At 41.7% G+C, this 23028-nt stretch overlaps 1 protein-coding gene across 1 annotated transcript in view; it reads right to left on the reverse strand.

The window, feature by feature from the left end:
• Positions 1–23028, reverse strand: part of LOC140463962 (UNC93-like protein MFSD11) — a 65327-nt gene that overhangs the window by 34816 nt on the left and 7483 nt on the right. The window contains exons 2-5 of the mRNA XM_072558473.1: positions 18256–18311; positions 17853–17960; positions 12032–12111; positions 1077–1173 (exon numbers count right to left, since the gene is read on the reverse strand). Coding sequence (XP_072414574.1) covers positions 1077–1173; positions 12032–12111; positions 17853–17960; positions 18256–18311 — 341 coding nt within the window. The remainder of the gene's footprint in view (positions 1–1076; positions 1174–12031; positions 12112–17852; positions 17961–18255; positions 18312–23028) is intronic.

The following is a 23028-nucleotide window of genomic DNA, read 5'->3' on the forward strand; positions in this document are numbered from 1 at the left end:
TTCATGTAATTTTCTTGAGTCAGAGCCTATATTATTTTAAAATTCTAACCTGTGGGTATAGATGCAAATTCAGTAATTGCCTTCCACAACTCGATTCAAATGGCAAAGAGTACAAAAACAACAAAACAAAGGTTGCCAGATAACACGACACCTGGAGGATACTTTTGCCCTTCTGTCATGCTGAGGGCAGGCAGCATCTTTCCTGACATACTTCAATTATAATGAAAGGTATAGAGCTGGCTGTGCCATAGCTTGTCCAGAGAATCAATACAAGTTTTGGACTCCATCAAATAATTAAAAATTGACAACACGTGAAACATAGGTCAATTTGAATTAAAATACACTATGTCGTACTTCTCAATAGCATAACCACTTCTGTCCCTCTCTCAACCCATCTTATTTGTACCTTTGTAATTTTCAACCCAGAGGAATCAATGCCCTTCTAGTGGGCCTCCTATCCTCAAGGCTCAGTCAACTTCAGAACTTTGCATTGTGTATCTCGTAAGAAGTCCCATTTTGCTGAACAAAATCAGCTCCCAGTGTCAAGAAGCAAAAAATTTAAAATTCACATTGTTTTATTTAAATCCTTCTGGGGATGTACTTCCTTATCTGTACAACCTCTTTGAATCTTCACATTTCCCTGACATCTCATTTCCTCCAATTCTGGCTTTTTACGCATCTCCCCAAACCTTCTCCCTATGGCTAACTGTTCATGACCATGTCCTCAGTCAATTGGTCCCTACACTTTGGAATTCTTTCTTAATTTTCACTGCCTTACTTCTTCCCCACCTTCTATTTGACTTGCTTTTAAAAACAAATGACCAAACTTTGGTAAGCCTTCCCAAAATCTCCATTTTGGCTCCAACTTTTATTTGATTGCACCATAAGGAATGCTTCAGCCCACTTTTCGACATTAAAGGCTTTGTGAATTAATACTGAGCTGCTTCTTACCTGACTTGTATTATATGAGACAAAACAAGGCTCATCAACTTGGGTGAATAACACATACCTTTGTTTATGCAAGTGGTTTTGCTTAACACAGTTGTACAGTTTGTAAATCTAATTTTACAAAATACCTAAACTGCAACAGCGCCCAAAATATTCCACTATTTCTTCCAATTGTGTTTTCATCTGAGTTTGTCGTCAAACAGTTGCCTTGTGCAGTCCATATCACTGAAATAAGAATCAGAAACATTCAATCATTGCAACAATCATTTCCATGACCACACAACATTCCCTTCCCAAGCAAGCATGAAGAGAGATACTACACCTGCTGCTTCACCTTTTTCTGTCTTAATGACCAAGATCACAATTATCCCGACACGATGAAGCAATTACTCACTTGTACTTTCAATTTAATTTACCTAATTCTCTGCTTATGATGGAGTCTTACTACTGGAGAAATTGAAGACAAATGGGACAATCACTTTGTAGTGCACATTCATTCAGTTCAAAAGTGTGGTCCCAAGCTTCCAGTCACCTGTCATTTAGTCTCCACTCTCTCCCAATTCGGACCTCACTGCTCCAAACCCATCAAACTGCTTTGACTAGACACTCGACAGCCTTCCAGACTTAACGTGGAGTTCAATACTTTCAGATCATGACATCTGCTTTCTTCTTTTTTGCATTTCTAGTTTACTGTAATTCGCGATATGGATCAGAAATCTTCCCTGCACATTGGCACAACGTACTGGGCAGCAAGTTAGCGTGTCCTCGTATTTATTGGAGACTCGGAAAAGCGGCATCAAGGCACCCAAAGTACTGGAGAAGTACCACATGCAGTGCCTTTGCAAGATCATCCAAAGTGCTCCAACATAAGCATCCTCCCCAAAGCATTGGGATATTGAGGTGGTAATCAATTAAGAGCAGCTCTTCTGGGCACAACTCATGGTGGCGGTTTTATGTACAAGGATACCAAAGCAAGTGCTCCACTCAGAATTTGGTGAGGACGATGACTGCAGAAACACTTTATAATGCCTTCAAAGCATCCCTGAAAATGTCAAACATACCTGTCGACTTATGAGCAATCCTGGGTTGTGACTGACCAAAACAGAGTCTACTCAATTCTAAACGAACTTGAACAGAGGCTTGGGTGGAAATGTGCAAAAGCAAAATAAAATATCATCACAGAATCCCGACAATGTGGAAACAGGCCCTTCAGCCCAACAAATCCACATTGATCCTCTGATCCACTAACCCACCCAGACCCAAATCCCGACCTTTAACCTCTGACCAATACACCCAACATATAAATCCCTGAGCACTATGGACAATTTAGCATGGCCAATTCACCTAATCTCAACATTTTTGGATTGAGAGGGGAAACCAGAGCACCTGGAGGAAACCCACGTAGACACGGGGAGAATATGCAAACTCCACACAGAGAGTTGCCTGAGACTGGAATCGAACCTGGGTCCCTGGCACTATGAGGCAGCAGTGCTAACCATTGAACCACCATGTACCTCTGATATTTTAGGATACATGCAAATCTCAAAACAACCAAGTGACCCACCCCTTCAAGTACCATCTGCCCCATACGTGGCAGTCTTCAGATCACCCATTCAACTTAGCAGCCATTTTAGAATGCAGGTAAGTCAGTCATCTACAATCCAGAGGTTCTGTTTAACAAAATTAGTGCTGGGGTGGGGGGGGGTGGGTGGGTTTAACCTGCAAACGATTACATGCCATGCCAGTGAAGTCAGTCAAAGATATAATCATTGTCATTTGCAAATATTTGTGTCATTTTTCACGTAGCAACTGCCTGAGAAGATACAGACATTAATAGCTCAGGCATTGTAACTGTGCATGGACAGGAAGATCACCCACCAAAGCATCACAAACTCAGGCATTTTTTGTTTCAGGAAACAGCTGCTGATACAGACTCTACACTTATCCATCAAGAATCCCTGCAGACACATCTTTTGAATCTGTACCGGTCTCGTTATCTCACTTCTGCCATGTGTTATTATTTCTTGTTCTTTTGTCTCTGTCCTTCAACCAATCACAGATAATCCTGTTCCAATACAAGCCAAATTGTGCAGATTGCTGTGTTTTGACAACCAAATGTAAGTTTTCCATATGTATGCCAGCCTGAATCTGCTAATTACTTGAACAATATATAGTCATTTTTCTTCCTCAGATCATGAATAATGAGCTTGCATATATTCTAGTAATTCATGAACTTGGATCACTAAAATGTTTTTTCAAAACTGGCTTAGTAAACGTGTTTGGTATGCTTGCCTTTATTGGTCTGCACATTGAGTTGGGGTGTCATGTTGCAGCTGTACAGGACATTGGTTAGACCACTTTTGGATACTGCATGCAATTCTGGTCTCCCTGCTATAGGAAGGATATTATGAAATTTATAAGGATGTCGCCAGGGTTGGAAGGTTTGAGCTATAGGGAGAGCTGAATAGGCTGGAGCATCAGAGGCGGAGGGGTGACTTTATAGAGGTTTATAAAATTATGAGGGGCATTGATAGGGTCGCTAAGTCCAAAACTAGAGGTCATAGGTTTAAGGTGAGAGGGGAAAGATTTAAAAGGGACGTAAGGGACAACTTTTTTTACGTAAAGGGTGGCGTGTGTATGGAATGAGATGCCAGAGGAAGTGGTAGAATTACAATATTTAGAAGGCATTTGGATGGGTAGATGAATATGAATGGGTTTAGATGGACATGGGCCAAATGCCGGCAAACGGGACTAGATTTATTTAGGGTGTCTGGTCGGCATGGATGGGTTAGACCAAAGGGTCTGTTTCCATGCTGTATGTCTCTGTGACTTGACATTTGTTACAATAATTAGAATATCTTGAAAGTGCACAGTGTTTCGTGCATGAGCTATGAATGCATTTCAGGTTAGTTACTTTCCAGCAGATTTGCAAATAGTTAGAAATATGGTCAGTTTGTAAACAGGTGAAAGGGGCCAGCAAGTTAAAAAAAAGAGAGATAATCCTGATGAAAGAAGAGATTTAACTGACAAAAGATTTGACTGTGTGGGTCGAAATGAAGTGAATGGAAGAGTTAGAGAATCAAAAGATGTATCAAGAGGAGGTGTGAATAAGTGATAAGCAGCTGTAGAAATAGCAGGAAAAACAAGAGTCAAACTGAAACATGCAAGTTGGAGTCACTCCTCTTTCATTGGGTAAACAAAGCTAAAATTGGTGACTGCTTCATAAAACACCTCCTTTCAGTTTGCAAGCATAGACCTGAGCTTCAGGGCACCTGTCATATCAAATCCCTACATTGCTCTCATCCCTACATTACTTGATGAGCAACACCTTGTTTTTCACTTAGAGACTTTTCAGTCTGCCAGCCTTGTCATCAAGTTCTATAGTTTCAGAGCTCAATCTCTGGTGCTCATTTTGGTTTTCTTTGTATTTTTAGTCATGTAATTATTTTTCTTTATTTTTGATTTTGGACTGCAGTTGTTAATCATTTTGTTGTTTCAACCTGCTCTATTCTTTTGTCTCTTTGGTTATCTCATTATTGTACCCTTTAGCCCTGAACTACCAATTCTTTAGACATTTAATCCCTCTGGAATTCCATCCCATCTCTGACCATCCCTTTTGTGTTTTTTTCCACACTCACTTCTTTCACCAGCTTCAGATCAACTACATTTTTAAATTTTCCCAATTCTGATGAAATGCCACTGACAAGGAGTGTTAAATCTGTTTTTCACAACTTCAGTTTGATCTGTAGAGTATTTCCAGTATGCTCTACTCTTGTTTTAAGTTAGAACAGAGGTTAGGAAAGTATTGTGTGGAGGAGAAACAAAGAACAAAATGGATTATCTGTGATCGGACGAAGGACAGACATAAAAGAACAAGAAATAATAACGCATGGCAGAAGTGATATGGAGACTGGTACAGAGACAAAGGATGTGTCTGCAGGGCGTCTTGATGGAAAGGTGCAGCGTCAGTATCAGCAGCTGCCTCCCAAAATAAAACAAGCCTTAGAATGTTGATGCTACAGGAGGTGAACATCCTGTCCATGCACACTTACAATGCCTGTGTTGTTACCATCAGTATCTTCTCAGCCAGGTGCTATGTGAAAGATGGCACAAATCTTTACAAATTACAACGATATCTTTGACTGACTTCACTAGCATGGCATATAATTGTTTGTTGCTTTGATTGCAGCTTGTGATATTGTTAAACCTTCCCCATAGCACTAATTTTGTTACACAGGACCTCTGGATTGCAGTGGACATCACTGGCTGGCCAACATTTATTGCCTGTCCCTCATTGCCCTTGAGAAGGTAGTGGTGAGCTGCCTTCTTGAACCACTGCATTCCATGTATTGTAGGTAAACCCACAATGACAATAAGGTGAGAATCACAAGAAGCAAACATCATATACATTTGCATGGCATCAACCAAACACATTTTGTGGGAAAAAAACAGGATAAAATCCACACTACCCAATATCATCTTTTAATCACAAGTTAGACTGTCAGATGAAGACACCATGTTATAAGAGAAGCCTGCAAATTAAGATATTTGTGATCCAACAAATGCCAGCCTTACTGTAGAGTTTCACATGAATAATTCAGAAAGGATTTGGTCCAGGGATACAGACTGAAACAAATCAAACACAGGGAAAGCAAATATTCCAAAATGGTCATTGCAGGTCTGCCAGCTATGGGAGCTTAGATGAACCACTCCTTGGAAATACTTCAGTTGCCTCTCCAATATAGAGTCTGCTAGTTGTCTGGAGAACAGAAGGCGCGGCTGTGGCAGTTTGGAGAAGAGACCACAATATCCCACCTCAACAAATTCTGCACCTGGCACAACGTGGAGCTCTTCTTCCGCTGCCTCTGTACCTTCTTCTTTGAAGAAAATTCCCAACCTCCCTCTGAGGACCCCTTCTCCAACGTTCCTCTTCCAATTGGTCACCCCCTGCCAGACTTGTACTTGGCCTAGACTTCTTCATTGCTGCCTGCTGACGTGACATCAGCCTCCTCAATTTCTCCACCCCACTCATCCACTCCAAAACGTTCAGCGCTCCATTCTCTCCACCCTGGTTCACTATCAAACCCGCTGATAAAGGCGGCAGGTAGTAGTCTGGAAAGTGGATTTCTGTGTCGCAGAGGCCGAATGCCAACTCTCCGACACCATGTCCTACCTCTCTTTTACCTGCGACCCATCGGGCCAAAATCACTCGCATGTCCATACCCTCATTGCTTCCGGTGACATCCCCTCCGCTGCCTCCAAACTCATAGACCCCAGGCCCGCACTGCCAGGTTCTACATGCTCCCCAAGACTCACAAGCCGAACTACCCTGGCCAACCCACCATTTCAGCATGTTTCTGCAACACTGAACTTATCTCATCCTATTTCGACTCCATCCTCTCCCCCCTTGGTCCAGGCACTCCCCACCTACTTCTGTGACACCAACCATGCCCTCCACCTCTTCTGTAACTTCCAGTTCTCTGGCCCCCAGCACTTTATCCTTACTATGGATGAGCAGTTCTTAAACATGTCCACACCCCACAGGGATGTCCTCCAGACCCTCAGCTTCTTCCTCTCCAACAGACCTATCCAGTCCCCCTCCACCAATAACCACCTCCGTCTCACCGAACCAGTCCTCACCCTTAATAGCTTTTCCTTTAACTCCTCCCATTTCCTCCAAATGCAGGGGGTGGCCATGGGCACCTGGATGGGCCCCAGCTATGCCTGCCTCTTTGTCAGCTATGTCGAACAGTTCCTCTTCAGTACCTACACAGGCACTGTGCCCAAACTCTTCCGCCATTACATCGATGACTGCATTGGTACAGCATCTTGCACCCAGGCTGAACTTGAGCAGTTCATTGACTTTTGCCCACAACTTCCACCCCGCCCTCAAATTGTCTTGGTCCATCTCGGACACTTCCCTCCCCTTTCTTGGCCTCTCCATTTCCGTTTCTGGCAGCAATCTCCAGACGGACATTTACTGTAAACCCACAGACTCTGACAACTGTCTGGACTACACCTCCTCCTACCCAGTATCCAGCAAAAACTCCATCCCATTCTCCCAATTCCTCTGTCTGTGCCGCATCTTTTTGCGGATGACACGAAAGTCGGTGGAGTTGTGGACAGCGAAGAAGGATGTGGCAGGTTACAGCGGGATATAGATAAGTTGCAGAGCTGGGCAGTAAGGTGGCAAATGGAATTCAATGTAGCTAAGTGTGAAGTCATTCACTTTGGTAGGAGTAACAAGAAGATGGATTACTGGGCTAATGGTAGACTACTTGGTAGTGTGGATGAGCAGAGGGATCTTGGTGTCCATGTACACAGATCTTTGAAAGTTGCCACCCAGGTAAATAGTGCTGTGAAGAAGGCATATGGTGTACTGGGCTTTATTGGTAGAGGAATTGAGTTCCGGAGTCCTGAGGTCATGTTGCAGTTGTATAAGACTCTGGTGCAGCCTCATCTGGAGTATTGTGTGCAGTTTTGGTCGCCATACTATAGGAAGGATATGGAGGCATTGGAACGAGTGCAGAGGAGGTTTACCAGGATGTTGCCTGGCATGGTAGGAAGATCGTATGAGGAAAGGCTGAGGCACTTGGGGCTGTTCTCATTGGAGAAAAGAAGGTTTAGGGGAGATTTGATAGAGGTGTACAAGATGATTAGGGGTCTAGATAGGGTTGACAGTGAGAACCTTTTTCCGTTAATGAAGTCAGCTGTTACTAGGGGACACAGCTTTAAATTAAGGGATGGTAGGTATAGGACAGATGTTAGGGGTAGATTTTTTACTCAGCAGGTTGTGAGTTCATGGAATGCCCTGCCAGTAGCAGTGGTGGACTCTCCCTCTTTATGGTCATTTAAGCGGGCATTGGACAAGCATATGGAGGTTATTGGGCTAGTGTAGGTTAGGTAGGCTTCGGTCGACGCAACATTGAGGGCCGAAGGGCCTGTACTGCACTGTATTTTTCTATGTTCTATGTTCTATCTGCCCAGATGAGGAGACATTCCACTCCCAAGTATCCCAGATGTCCATCTATTTTGAACAAGGTACTTTTTCCCCCTCGATCATCCAGACAACCCTCCACTGTGCTACCTCCATTCCCCGTTCTAGTGCCCAAACCCCCCCCTTTCCAAATGCAATAAAGACAGGGTCCCCCTTGTCCTCACCTACCATCCCAAAAGATTCCATATTCAACACATCATTCTTAAACATTTCTGCCAACTCCAACTAGATCTCAACACCAACAACATCTTTCCCTCCCCACCCTCTCTGCCTTCTACAATGACCGTTCCCTCCCCAGTCCTTTGTATGCGCCACCCTCCCCAGCAACCCCTCTGAACCTCCAGGTACCTGCAACCAGAAAAGATGCAAATCCTGCCAGCACACCACCCCCCTCACCACCATCCATGGCCCCAAACAATCCTTCCTGGGAGACAGAGGTTCACCTGCCTCTCTTCCAAACTAGTTTACTGCATCAGATGCTCCTGGTGTGGTCTTCTCTACACTGGGGAGACCAAACGTAAACGTAGGGAACGGTTCACTGAGCATCTCAGTTGGGCCAGCAGGGGCAAACCCGACCGCCCAGTCACCGCCCATTTTAATTCGCCTTCCCTTTCTGACATGACCATCCTTGGCCTCCTCCATTGCCAGAACAAACCAAACCACAAATTGGAGGAACACTTCATCTCAGTCTGGGCAGCCTACAGCCCGGAAGACTCAACAGTGAGTTCTCCAATTTCAATTAATGTCCCTTCCCATCCCTTGACTCCCTTCCCAGCCCTGTCCCCTCCCTTCCACCCCTCCCAGCCACCTACCGGATTCATTCCTCCCATTGACCAAACAGGTCATACTCTCTACCTGTCTTCACCTATCCCCACTTCACCACCCCCTTTATTTGCAGCTCCCCTTACACCAATCCCCAATCCTGAAAGAAGGGAGACACCCAAAACTTCAACTTCTCCTCCACCTGATGCTGCCTGGCTTGTTGTGTTCTTCCAGCCTCTTGCTTGGTTATCTCCAATATAGAAGGTAGAATCAATTTACAGTGGACATTTCCAAAACAGACATTTCCCTCACAAAATAAAAAGAATATTATTTTATCTAAATGCACTGAAGTTAACCTGCAGCATTTTTGTTTGTTAAATGCATGCAAACACCTGCTAACACCCAGTGATTAGCAGAGCGCAGGTCAGAGCTGGGGCTATTAAAAGCAGTCAGTTGAGAGTCAGTGTGTAATATCAATATTGGAAAAGGAATGGTTTTGGACAAGATAACTGCCAGACATATCCAACCACCATGTGGGTTACCAACATTCAGGATCAAGTATTTAAAAGTATATTTAGGATCTCTGACTGAAGCTCAAGTGAAAATGAGTTGTTTCAATTTTCAGAGATTACTTGTGCTCTTTTGTATAAACAATCTCCAAAAAGCCTAGGCCATTTACCCTTTCTAATCTGTTCCATAATTCAATGAGATCATAGTGGATCTAATAATCTTTAAACCACTTTTCTACTTATCCCATTACCCTCGAGCTGATTATTGATTGAAAATCAGTTTCAGTCTTGAATACAATTAACAACACAGCCTCGACAGCCTTCTGTTAAAATATTCCACAGATTCACTATTCTCAGATAAAGGAAATTCTTCCTTATCTGTCTGAAATGGGCGATTCCCTGATTCAGACACTATGCATTCTGACTCTCCAAAAAAAAAAAGAAACCACCTCTTCGGTTTAACCATTTCATGCCCCTAAGAATCTTTTAAAAGATTCGCCTCAGTTAAGGGGGGAAAACTATTCACAGTATTTGAGCTGCAGTCTGACGAGTGCTCTGTATAGTTTTAGCAAGACTTCCTGATTTTTACACATTACTCCCTTCAAATTAAGGGTCAACAGTCAATTTGGCTTCTCTATTAACTTAACATGGATGCTAGCTTTTTGTGATTCATCTATGAAGCCCCCCAAACACCCTCTGTGCTACAGCCTTCTATAGTTTCTCTCCATTAAAAAAATAATTCAACTCTTCTATTCTTCCCGTCAAGTGCATAACCTCGTATTTTCCTGCAAAGTCCATCTGTCAAATGTTCGAACACTTATTCAACTAGTCTATATCCCTTCGGAGACACTTTTTTCTGTCAAATTCACGACTGCCTTCCTATCTATTTTTATGTCATCTGCGAACTTGGGTGAGAGCACATTCATTTTCGACATCCACATCACCAATCCCTGCTATTATTCTACTCCCAACACTCTGAGCTCTTAACTTAGTAAGTTGCCTTGTATGTGATACTTCATCAAATACTTTCTGGAAATCCAAATAAATTACATCTACTGGTCCCCTTTTAAGTATCCTGCTTGCTACTACCTGAAAGAAATAGAATAAATATGCAGGTACAATTTTCCCTTTATGAAGATATGTGTACTCTCCTTGATTATATTATGTTTAATATTTTGCTATTAGATCCTTTCCAATAGATTTCAATATTTTCACACTTACAGATGTTAAGCTAACTACCCTATTGTTAACAGCTTTTTGTCTCACTTTTTAAATAATAGTTGTTACATTGACTGATTTTCAATTTTTTAAATCTTTTTTTCAGAATCTAAGAATTCTTGAAGGATAACTCCTAGTGCATCCACTATCTCTGTAGCTACTTCCTTTCAAATGCTGGGATGTAGACCATTAGGTCCAGAAGACTTATTTAGCCCCATTTTCACAAAAATCAAGTTTAGCTTGAAGATCAATGCCAACGAGTTGGAACCTGGCAATGCAAGCATTAATTTCAGGCTAATTTAAAAGCATCTTGAGCTTTCCAATGCAACCTGTACTTTTGCCTTCTTACTATGATCGAAGTGCTAATGTAAATCGATGCTTGAACTCACAACGGTCTGAGTATGCAATTTTCCTCCTGAAATGCAAAAAAGCTAGGATTGATTACAAGTTACAATGCTATTTTCCACATAACATAATGAGTGAAAGGGTTTTGGCATCTCACAATATGCCTGGAAAGAGAAGTAGTTACTTATGGGAAATACAGAGGAAATAACTGAACAAAACTAGGGAGATTTTCTACAAAACTAGGGAGTAAATTAACTACCATATCAGTGACCTTTACTGGTAAATGAAAATTAATCATGAACAAATTAGCAGCGAGAAAAGAAAAAATAGCTTTCCTGAAATAGACGTTACATAGACATGCTTCCAAATTAAAAACAAGATTGGTTTGTTACAAAAGGCAGTTACAATGCAGCATGGTGGTTAGCACTGCTGCCGCTCAACGTCAGGGACCCAGGTTTGACTTCAGCCTCGGGCAATTATCTGTGTGGAGTTTGCACATTCTCCCAGTATCTGCGTGGGTTTCCTCCGGGTGCTCTGGTTTCCTCCCACAATGCAAACATGTGCAGGTTAGGTGAACTGGCCATACTAAATTACCCATAGTGTTCAGGGATGTGCAGGTTACATGCATGAATCAGGGGTATATGTAGAGTAATGGGGGTTTGGGGGGAATCAGTGTGGACTTGTTGGGCTGAAGGCCCTGTTTCCACACTGTAGGGATTCTAATTATATACCAGAAATTGGCCAAGTGTCAACCATAATTTCCAAGCAATCACGAGTAAACCGTCTCATGCATTTTTCCACAACTCACCTCACCAGTCATATACCCATCTTCTTTCTCACCTGAGATAATAGCACTTACAAATGTTGGAACCCTTGGACTACAAGTGCTAAGAGCATTCTGAAAGCCCAGTGGTGCACCAGCCAGATGCTGCTCCCTACCATGTATGCAAAGACAGGGAAACCAAAAACAAATATCTCTGAACATACACATGAAGCACAGCCAACAACCACCCCAAACTCAAATGTGCATTTGCAAAAGTATTCTTATTTAGTAACCAAGCTACAGTGATACACTTTCTCAGTGCCATTCCATCCCAGAACTCAGTCCAAGGCAATGTCACTCCACCCACAAAACTCAATTATCAGTCACCCTCAATTCTGACCTTATGATGGAGGGAAGGTCATCATGAGAAAAAAAAATGTTATCCTCGGTTTTAATCATCTTACTTATTGCATTAGAAAGAAAACTCACCTGCAGCTGCTATTCCAATGATGACTGAAGCTAAGTAAAATGACCAAGTGAATGGCTCAATGAAAACTGCAGAATATACACTGAAAACAAAGAAATAATTTTAATTAAATTTAAATGCAAGCAATTGTAACTTAGAAAATTACAATCCCTCTATTATTGTCAAGGTGTTATGAAAAATACAATGTTGAACACTCCTAAATATAAAAAGGTGACAAGAAACAGGAACAGGAGTAGGTTGCTCCACTCTCAAGCCTGGTCAACCAATCTATAGGGCTATGACTAATCGAGCATTCCTCACATCCACTTTCTTGCCCTTTTACTGTAACCATATTGGAGAAGACTCTATCTCAGCCTTAAGGAGACAGAAAGACTCTGCCCCCACACCTCTCGTGGCAAGGTGTTTCAAAGACTCAACCCTCAGAGAAGAGATTTCTCCTTTTCCGAGTCTTAAACTTACACCCCTTTGATTGCGAGCATATGACCTATACTCCTAGGCGCTTCCAGGTGGGGAAACATCTCTCAACATTTAGGATTCTAAAGGGGCTTAATAGGCTATGTGCTTCATTTAGATCAGTTCTAATTCTTCTGAAATCCAGTCGTAGTTTCTCAACCTGTTGAAGCTTTGCTCATAAAACAATCCCTCCATAACAGGCAGCATTAACCCAGCAAACCTTTTCTGAACTGCCTCCACTGAAACAATATATTTTCTTAACTAAGAGGCCAAAACTGCTCACAATACTCCAGATATGGTCTCACTAGCACCTTGCACAGTTGTAATAACACTTCCCTGCTCTTGTTTCCAAATGCCTTAAAATAAGGCCCAACATTTCACTTGCCTTTCTGATTACTTGCTGCACCTGAATGCTAGCTTTGTGTTTCATGCACAAGTACCCACAGGCCCCTTTGTGCTGCAGCTTTCTGCAGCTGTTCTCCATTTAAATAATTCTGGAGTTTTTCTCCCTTTGAAAATGAACAACTTCACATTTTTCCACCCCTCTTCCATTTGCCAAAGCTTTGTTCAATTACTTTCCGGAGTCTGTTTGTATCCCCTTCCCACCTTGCCTTTTCACCTACTTTTGTCTGCAAATTTAGCTAGTACATTTGCTTCCTTTGTCCAAGCTACTAATATACCTTGGAATCAGTTGTGGTCACAGTACTGCTCTCTGCTGAACCTCACTGGTTGCCAACCTGAAAAAGAACCTCTTGCCCAATAGCCAATTTTCTATCCACGTCGATATACACTTCCCACGCCATGGGCTCTTATCTTATGACAGAACCTTTTGTGATGTACCTTCTGAAACGCCTTTTGGATATCCAAATACAACACATGTACTGGTTCCCATGTTCACACTGTGAGACTGCTTCAAAATCTCTAATAAATTAGACATAATTTCCCTTTCATGAAACCATGCTGATTCTGCTTGACTAGATTATGATTTTCCAAACGTTCTGCGATATCTTCCTTATTAAGTGATTCCAACATTTTACTAACAATAGATGATAGCTTAATGGGCCTATAGGTATCAACCAGAATGCCACTGTTGCCTCTGGTGAATGCAACTGTTCAACAATTTCTCTCCTGCGTCCTCTCCTAGGCAACATTTATCCTTCAATCAACATCACAAATAAGCAGACTATTTGGTCATTACCAAATTGTTGTGTGAGAGCTTTGTGATTTGTGCAAAATATCTACTAGTCTCTTAAATCATTTTTAAAAATTCTGCTCTTCCAATATTTCTATCAAGATGGATAACTACACATTTCCCTACCTTCAAGTCCAACCATTCAAACAATCCATATTATCTTTCAATCTCTTTGCACCCGCCTTACAGCTTACATCCTCTTCAAGTTTTGAATCAGAATAAACTTTCTGTTACACTTGGTCACAAAGGTATTAATACAGATTACAAATAGTTGACATCAAAACACTGATCCTTGTAAAACTCCATCAATTACACTCTACCATCCTGTAAATGACCTATTTAGCTATGTTTGTGCTTTCTGTTCACCAAGGAATCTGCACCAATTAATACTGATATATAGTAGTTTATACCAATATAAGATGCACTGCAGCAATACACCTTATAAATATATATTTATGGAAGTCTGGTGCTGATGGCTTGGCCAACATTTAATATCCATCTATAACTGGCCTGGAAAAGGTGGTGGTGAGCAACTTTTTTGAACTGCAAAGTCTGTATGGTGCAGTCAGGTACACCCATGGTGCTGGTCAGCCAAAGAATTCCAGGTGTTGACCCAAAACCTAGGATATCTATCCCGAGAAGGCAAAGGGCAGCAGATGAACGACAACACCAGCATCCATAAATCCTCCTTCAAGCCACATACCAATCTCACATAGAAATACATCATCAGTCCTTCACTGTCACTGGATCAAACTCCTGCAACTCCCTCCTTCCAAGTACTGTGGGTGCACCTGCACCTGATTTCTACAATGGTTCAAGAAGGAAGTTCAGTATCATTTGCACTCAAGTGGCAATTAGTGATAGACAATAAGTGGCAAACATTCACATCTCATGAAAGAGTAACAAAAATCCTTTAGAGCTCATCTGTGGAAAAGTCTCTTCATGATCCTTATCACGTTGCTTCTGCAAATTCCAATATACTGCATCCATTGACTCTCTTTAATCATCTTGCTGGTTACATTCTCAAAAAGCTCTCACTTTTCCCAATTTCTCTTTCACAATTACACACTGATCCAGTTTTATCATATTCACACTATCATATTCACAGCAACAATATTCTAAAGCATGACAAATTGGAAACCTGCTAACCATGTTAAGATTCTTCCAGGTACAAAGAAGTGGTAGTAAACTCCTCCAAAACCACAGATTTAAAAGTGGTGAATTTAGAGGGTTATGGAAATAGAGTTGGAGAATGGGACTGAGTCACTCTTTTGGGAGCCAGTACACACATGATGGGCCAAATTGCTTCCTTCTATACAGTAAGATTCTATCAACAAATTCCTGCTCACTCTCAGATTCTAAAAAGAAACACTTGAACAGTGCATGTCACAGAATATTGATGCAGCTTTACATACCAGACACATAAAAAAGGAAAAGAATTCCTACACTTTATTGAACAGAGAAAACGTCCCTCACAGCGCCAGGGACCCAGATTCGATTCTCAGCCTCGGGTGACTGTCCGTGTGGAGTTCGCATATTCTCCCTGTGTCTGCGTGCGTTTCCTCTGGGTGCTCCGGTTTCCTCCCACACTCCAAAGATGTGCAGGTTAGGTAAATTGGCCATGTTAAATTGCCCAGAGTGATAGGTGCATTAGTCAGGGGTAAACGTAGGGGAATGGTCTGGGTGGGTTACTCTTCGGAGGATCGGTGTGGACTTCTTGGGCCAAAGGGCCTGTTTCCATACCTTAGGGAATCTAATCTAAACTCACTGCTTTGTCTGATCAAGCTGATGAGCAAAATTGATGGCAGGGACCTCCTACTTAAAAGACAAACATTTCTTGCCACAGTGTTTTATTTATAAACATCTCTACTCATCCAACATCAGAGAATCACAAATTTGATACCACATAAGATAAAGTAATTCAATGATCATGTCTACTGCAATACTCCAAACGAGCAATGTCATTGTCACAGCCTCTCCCCTTAATCTTTGACAGTCTTTCTTTTCAGAAAGTTTTTTTCCCGCCATGAGACAGGCTTATTGAATGCCCTGCCACCAGAAACTGAGGCAATGCAATCTAGATATTAACTAGTTACTGTGTGAATAAAGCTGTTGTGTTGTTTTTCTTTCTTTTCCCAATTACTTGAAATCTGTGCTTTCTTTCTCTATCCATTCATGAGTGAGAACACTTTTTCCCCCCACTTACTCTGTCCAGATCCTTCATGCATACATAAAAGAATTATTGTCACTAGTATTCGTTTTTTGCAAAAAAAGGTGAAAAGTGTTATCGCCATATCACTATGCCCATATTTTATATCTATATCAGATTTGCTCTCAACCACATCTTCTTCTTGAAGGAAAACAGTCATAACTTCTCTAATCTGTCTTCATAACTGAAGTTCTTCATACCAATGACTGCAGTCCTTGTGTTTAGATTAGATTACATTACATTACAGTGTGGAAACAGGCCCTTCGGCCCAACAAGTCTACACCGACCCGCCGAAGCGCAACCCACCCATTCCCCTACATTTACCCCTTACCTAACACTATGGGCAATTTAGCATGGCGAATTCACCTGACCTGCACATCTTTGGACTGTGGGAGGAAACCGGAGCACCTAAAGGAAACCCACGCAGACACAGGCAAAACGTGCAAACTCCACACAGTCAGTCACCTGAGGCGGGAATTGAACCCAGGTCTCAGGCGCTGTGAGGCAGCAGTGCTAACCACTGTGCCACCGTGCCGCCCTTCCTAGTCAACTGGAGTATCAAGAATTCTCACTGCAACTGCACAAGATTTCAGGGCGACATTTGGTTGGAATATAAAATCAAGCAGTTTTTGTTCAAAGATATCTTATATATATAAAATTCTAAAGGTGAACATTAAAAGAAACTGAAAGTGCAGAGCAAGATATAATGCAGATACACAAGAAACTAGGAAATCAGAGGACAAATCGGGTTTTACTGCAAAAATAAAGAAGTCTGAGTGAGTTTTGAGAAGATCTGTAGCTCAGGTTGAGGTTCTGGATGTAGATTTGCTCGCTGAGCTGGAAGGTTTGTTTTCAGTTGTTTCGTCACCATACTCGGTAACATCACCAGTGAGTCTCCGGATGAAGCACTGATGGCATGGCCTGCTTTCTATTTATGTGTTTAGGCTTCCTTGGGTTGGTGATGTAATTTCCTGTGGTGATGCCATTTCCTGTAGTGGTGTATTTCCAGTTATTTTTCTCAGGAGTGGGGTGGTAAATGGGATCTAAATCAACGTATTTCTTGATAGAGTTCCGGTTGGAATGCCATGCTTCTAGGAATTCTTGTGCGTGTTTCTGTTTGGCTTGTCATCCTACCCCAAAGAAACTTAAAACAGATAAATAGAAAGCAGACTATGCAACCAGTGCTTCATCCGGAGGCTCACTGACTATGTTACCGAATATGGTGACGAAACATCTGAAAACGAACCTTCCAGCTCAGTGAGCAAACCTACATCCAAAATAAAGAAGTCTTGCTACAACTGTATAACCTTTTGCTGAGATTTGACCTGGAGTACTGTGTACAATTTTGAACTCATTATTTGAGAAAGGATGTAGTTGCATTGGAGACTGTACTAGAGGTTACTAGTATAGAAAATTCTAGAGGTTACTAGAAAATTTGCTGGAATGAGATATTTATACTTAGTTAAGAGGTCAAGTAAATTGGGCCTACACTCTAGGTCTACAGTCTGGATCTCAATGAAGCATTCAAGATTCTGAAGGGTCTCAATAGGATTAACACTGCAAGACTATATCCTGCGACTATGGAATTTAGAACATAGGGACATCCCTAAGGTTAGGAGTTGATCATTTAAGACTAAAATTAGGATAAATTGCTTTACTCAATTGGTTGCAAATCTTTAGAATTCTCTATTTTAGAGTGAAAAGAATATTTTTAAGGTCACGGCATACAGACTTTTGGTCTCTTGGAATTAAGAGATATATGAAGCTAGCAAAAAAAGTGGAAATAAATAGAAAATCAGCAATGATTTCATGTAAAAGGAACGTACGGTCTACTCTTGCTCCTATTTACAAGATGACAATTTTTATTACTTTTTAAATATTTGATGAGTTTATAGAAATGGCATACAGATAAACAATTTATGAAAATGCACGGAGAATAAAAATGTAAGAAAGTGAACTTGCTTATTACCTGTACACTAATCCAGAAATGACCATTGAAAGTCGAGCTCCCAAAACAGCAACAATTGACGGAGTCAAAATATTTGAAGCAGAAAATACACTATAAATTATAGCCAAGCTGTTAAAGAAAGATGATCTGTAAGCACAATAAAATAACCATACACAAATCGACAACAACTGAAGTACAATTTCAACAAAAGAACTATATTTAAACCAATACTAATACATAAATTATCAACTGTGATGTTGACTTTTCCGATGTTTCTTTAAATGGCAGGTAAAACAGTACTGTGAAAGTATACTTCGTTTTATGGCTATATAGTTTTATCATGACATTCTCAAGGTTTGAAATTGCAGTAAAACAAAGTTGCCATACAATATCACTTCACAAAGGAAGATAAGTAAACAAACACCTGGTGTATCCACTTCCATGAAACCGGGTACTGTTAATGCTCTTGATGACTGTTTGCTGTTGAACAAAAATCATAACTATTTTAATAAAAAGGAAAATGTATTCTGCAAAATCAGAATATGTTCACCTTTTACAAATTAGTGTGGTAGCTCAAAGTAACTTTATAACGGATGAACATGACAAGTCGATGTTTTGAGCACACTGCTCAAGTTTCTGGTACAAGAATAATCATCATACGTAATGTAAACACGTGCAAGCAGTGAACACAATCACAGAAGTGTTACAGCACAGAATGAGGCCATTTGGTTCATCATGTCTGTATTAGCTCTTCAGATGAGCATCATTACCAGCTGCCAATCTCGTGCTTTTTCCGCATATCCTTCCATTATTTCTGTCCACAAACTCATCTCAGAGCCTCTTGAATGCTTCAATTGAGCCTGCCTTCACCACGCTTCCAGGCAGTACATTCTATATCACAACTACACTATGTGTGCAAATGCTTATTTCTTGCCTGCATTTGCTTCTGTGGCTCCTGATTCTTGATAGGCTTCTCTCTATCTATTCTACCAAGCCCCTTGCGATTTTGAAACCTTTATCAGATTTCTTCTGTGCTTTCTTCTCTCCAAGGAGAAGGGTTCCAACTTCTTCATTTTATCCTCATAAATAAAATTTCTCATCTCTGAAACTATTTTCTGTAAATAGCTTCTGCAATAAATCCAATGTGTTCACATCCTTCCAGCAAATGTGGTGCTAAGAACTGTACACATTATTCCGGCTGAAGTCTAACAAGTGTCTTACTCAAGTTCAACATCACCTGACTTGCTTTTGGACTCTATGCCCCTATTAATAAAACTGAGGACTCTTTATGCTTTATGAAATGCCTTCTAAACCTGTCCTGCTAACTTCAGTAATCTGCATACATACATACCTGGGTTCCTCTGCTCTTACACCCACTTTAGAATGGCACCATTGTCTTACAGTATTCTTCTGACCAAAATGTATCACTTCACGCTTCTCTACATTAATTCTCATTTGCCACTTATCTGCCCATCAGGAGTTCTACACTATCCTACTCACATTTACAATTCTTCCAAGTTCCACACCATCAAAAACATTGAAATTATCCCTGCAGACCATAATATCAATGTATATCAGGATAAGTAAGAATCCCAAAACCAGCTCCTGAAGAACTCCACTATAAATCTTCCTCCAGACCAAGAGATCAATTGTGTTCAGGGATTTTCCAGTCCGAGGTACAGACAGACATTTCTGTGGCCAGTCGTGAAAAGTCAAAATGGTGTGTTGCTTCCCTGGTGCCAGGATCAAAGATGTCTCAGAGAGGGTGCAAAATATTCTCACGGGGGAAAGGGGCCAGCAAGAGGTCATTATCCACATTGGAACCAACGACATAGGAAGGGAAAAGGTTGACAGTCCGAAGAGAGACCACAGAGAGTGAGCCAGGAATTCAAAAACGAGGTCCTCAAGAGGAGTAATATCTGGATTACTCCTGGTGCTACAAGCTAGTGAGTGCAGGAATAGGAGGATAGAGCAGATGAATGCATGGCTGAAGAGCTGGTGTATGGGAGAAGGATTCACATTTTTGAACCATTGGAATCTCTTTTGGGGTAGAAGTGACCTGTACAAGAAGGACGGATTGCACCGAAATTGGAAGGGGACTAATATACTGGTAGGAACATTTGCTCAAGCTGCTCGGGAGGATTTAAACCAGTAAGGTGGGCAGTGGGACCCAGAGAGATTGTGAGGAAGGAGGTCAATCTGAGACTGATACAGTTGAGAACAGAACCAAGTCAAGCAGTCAGGGCAGGCAGGGACAATGTAGGATTAATAAATTAAACTGCATTTATTGCAATGCAAGGGGCCTAACAGGGAAGGCAGAAGAACTCAGGGCATGATTAGGAACATTGGACTGGGATATTATAGCAATTACACAAACATGACTCAGGGATGGGCAGGACTGGCAGCTGAATGTTCCAGGATACAAATGCTACAGGAAGGATAGAAAGGGAGGCAAGAGAGGAGGGGGAGTGACATTTTTGATAAGGGATAGTACTACAGCTGTGCTGAGGGAGGACATTCCTGAAAATACATCCAGGGAGATTATTTGGGTGGAACTGAGAAATAAGAAAGGGATGATAACCTTATTGGGATTGTATTATAGACCCCCTAATAGTCAGAGGGAAATTGAGAAACAAACCTGGAAGGAGATCTCAGGTTTTTTTATGAATAATAGAGTGGTTATGGTAGGAGATTTTAACTTTCCAAACATAGACTGGGACTGCCATAGTGTTAAGGGTTTAGATGGACAGGAATTTAAGTGTGTACAAGACAATTTTCTGATTCAGTATGTGGATGTACCTACTAGAGAAGGTGCAAAACTTGACCTACTCTTGAGAAATAAGGCAGGGTAGGTGACTGAGGTGTCAGTGGGGGAGCACTTTGGGGCCAGCGACCATAATTCTATTAATTTAAAATAGTGATGGAAAAGGATAGATCAGATCGAAAAGTTGAAGTCCTAAACTGGAGAAAGGCCAAGTTTGACGGTAGTAGGCAAGAACTTACAAAAGCTGACTGGGGCAGATGCTCACAGGTAAAGGGACGGCTGGAAAATGGGAAGCCTTCAGAAATGAGATAACGAGAATCCAGAGAAAATATATTCCTATTAGGGTGAAAGGAATGGCTGGTAGGTATAGGGAATACTGGATGACTAAAGAAATTGAGGGTTTGGTCAAGAAAAAGAAGGAAGCATATGTAAGATACAGACAGGATAGATCGAGTGAATCCTTAGAAGAGTATAAAGGCAGTAGGAGTATACTTAAGAGGGAAATCAGGAGAGCAAAAAGAGGACATGAGATAGCTTTGGCAAATAGAATTAAGGAGAATCCAAAGGGTTCTTACAAATACGTGAATGACAAAAGGGTAACTAGGGAGAAAATAGGACCCCTCAAAGATCAGCAAGGGAGCGTTTGTGTGGAACCGCAGAAAATAGGGGAGATACTAAACAAGTATTTTAGATTAGATTCCCTACAGTGTGGAAACAGGCCCTTCAGTCCACACCGACCCTCTGAAGAATAACCCACCGAGACCCATTTCCCTCTGACTAATGCACCTAACACTGTAGGCAATTTAGCATGGCCAATTCACCTGACCTGCGCATCTTTGGATTTAGGGTGTAGGTTTGCTCGCTGAGCAAAAGGTTTGATGTCCAGATGTTTCATTACCTGGCTAGGTAACATCATCAGTGGCGACCTCTAAGTGAAGCGAAGCTGTTGTCTCCTGCTTTCTACTTATAACTTTCTCCTGGATGGGATGCCTGCGGTTTGTGGTGATGTCATTTCCGGTTCATTTTCTGAGGGGTTGATAGATGGCATCTAGATCTATGTGTTTGTTTATGGCGTTGTGGTTGGAGTGCCAGGCCTCGATGAATTCTCTGGCATGCCTTTGCTTAGCCTGTCCCAAGATAGATGTGTTGTCCCAGTCGAAATGGTGGCTTTTTTCATCCTTGTGTAGGGCTACGAGGGAGAGACAGTCGTGTCCTTTTGTGGCTAGCTGGTGTCCGTGTATCCTGGTGGCGAACTTTCTTCCTGTTTGTGGCAGTCCTTGCATGGAATTTTTGTAGATGACATTGGTTTTGTCCATGGGATGTACTGGGTCTTTTAAGTTGGTCAGTTTTTGTTTGAGATTATCTTTGGATTGTGGGAGGAAACTGGAGCACCCGGAGGAAACCCATGCAGATATGGGGAGAATGTGCAAACTCCACACAGACAGTTGCCCGAGGCTGGAATTGAACCTGGGACCCTGGTGCGGTTAGGCAGCAGTGCTAACCACTGCGCCACTGCGCGCATCAATATTTACTGTGGAAAAGTATATGGAAGTTATAGACTGCAAGGAAATAGATGGTGACACCTTACAAAATGTTCAAATTACAGAGGAGGAAGTGCTGGATGTCTTGAAACGCATAAAGGTGGATAAATCCCCATGACTTGATCAGGTGTACTCTACAACTGTGGGAAGCTAGAGAAGTGATTGCTGGGTCTCTTGCTGAGATATTTGTATCATCGATAGTCACAGGCGAGGTGCTGGAAGACTGGAGGTTGGCTAATGTTGTGACACTGTTTAAGAAGGGTGGTAAGGACAAACCAGGGAACTATTGACTAGTGAGCTTGACGTCGGTGGTGGGCAAATTGTTGGAGGGAATCCTGAGGGACAGGATGTACATGTATTTGGAAAGGCAAGGACTGATTAGGGATAGTCAACATGGCTTTGTGAGTGGGAAATCATGTCTCACAAACTTGATTGAGTTTTTTGATGAAGTAACAAAGAAGATTGATGAGGGCAGAGCAGTAGATGTGATCTATATGGATTTCAGTAAGGCATTCGATAAGGTTCCCCACGGGAGACTGATTAGCAAGGTTAGATCTCACAGGATAAAGGGAGAACTAGCCATTTGGATACAGAACTGGCTCAAAAAGGTAGAAGACAGAGGATGGTGGTGAAGGGTTGTTTTTTAGACTGGAGGCCTGTGCCAAGTGGAGTGCCACATGGATCAGTGTTCGGTCCTCTATGTTTTGTCATTTACATAAATGATTTGGATGCGAGCATAAGAGGTACAGTTAGTAATGACACCAAAATTGGGGGTGTAGTGGACAGCGAAGAGGGTTACCTCAGATTACAACAGGATCTTGACCAGATGGGCCAACAGGCAGAGAAGTGGCAGATGGAGTTTAATTTGGATAAATGCGAAGTGCTGCATTTT

This window comes from Chiloscyllium punctatum, chromosome 39 (genome assembly GCF_047496795.1).
Source record: "Chiloscyllium punctatum isolate Juve2018m chromosome 39, sChiPun1.3, whole genome shotgun sequence".
Classification (NCBI taxonomy): domain Eukaryota; kingdom Metazoa; phylum Chordata; class Chondrichthyes; order Orectolobiformes; family Hemiscylliidae; genus Chiloscyllium; species Chiloscyllium punctatum.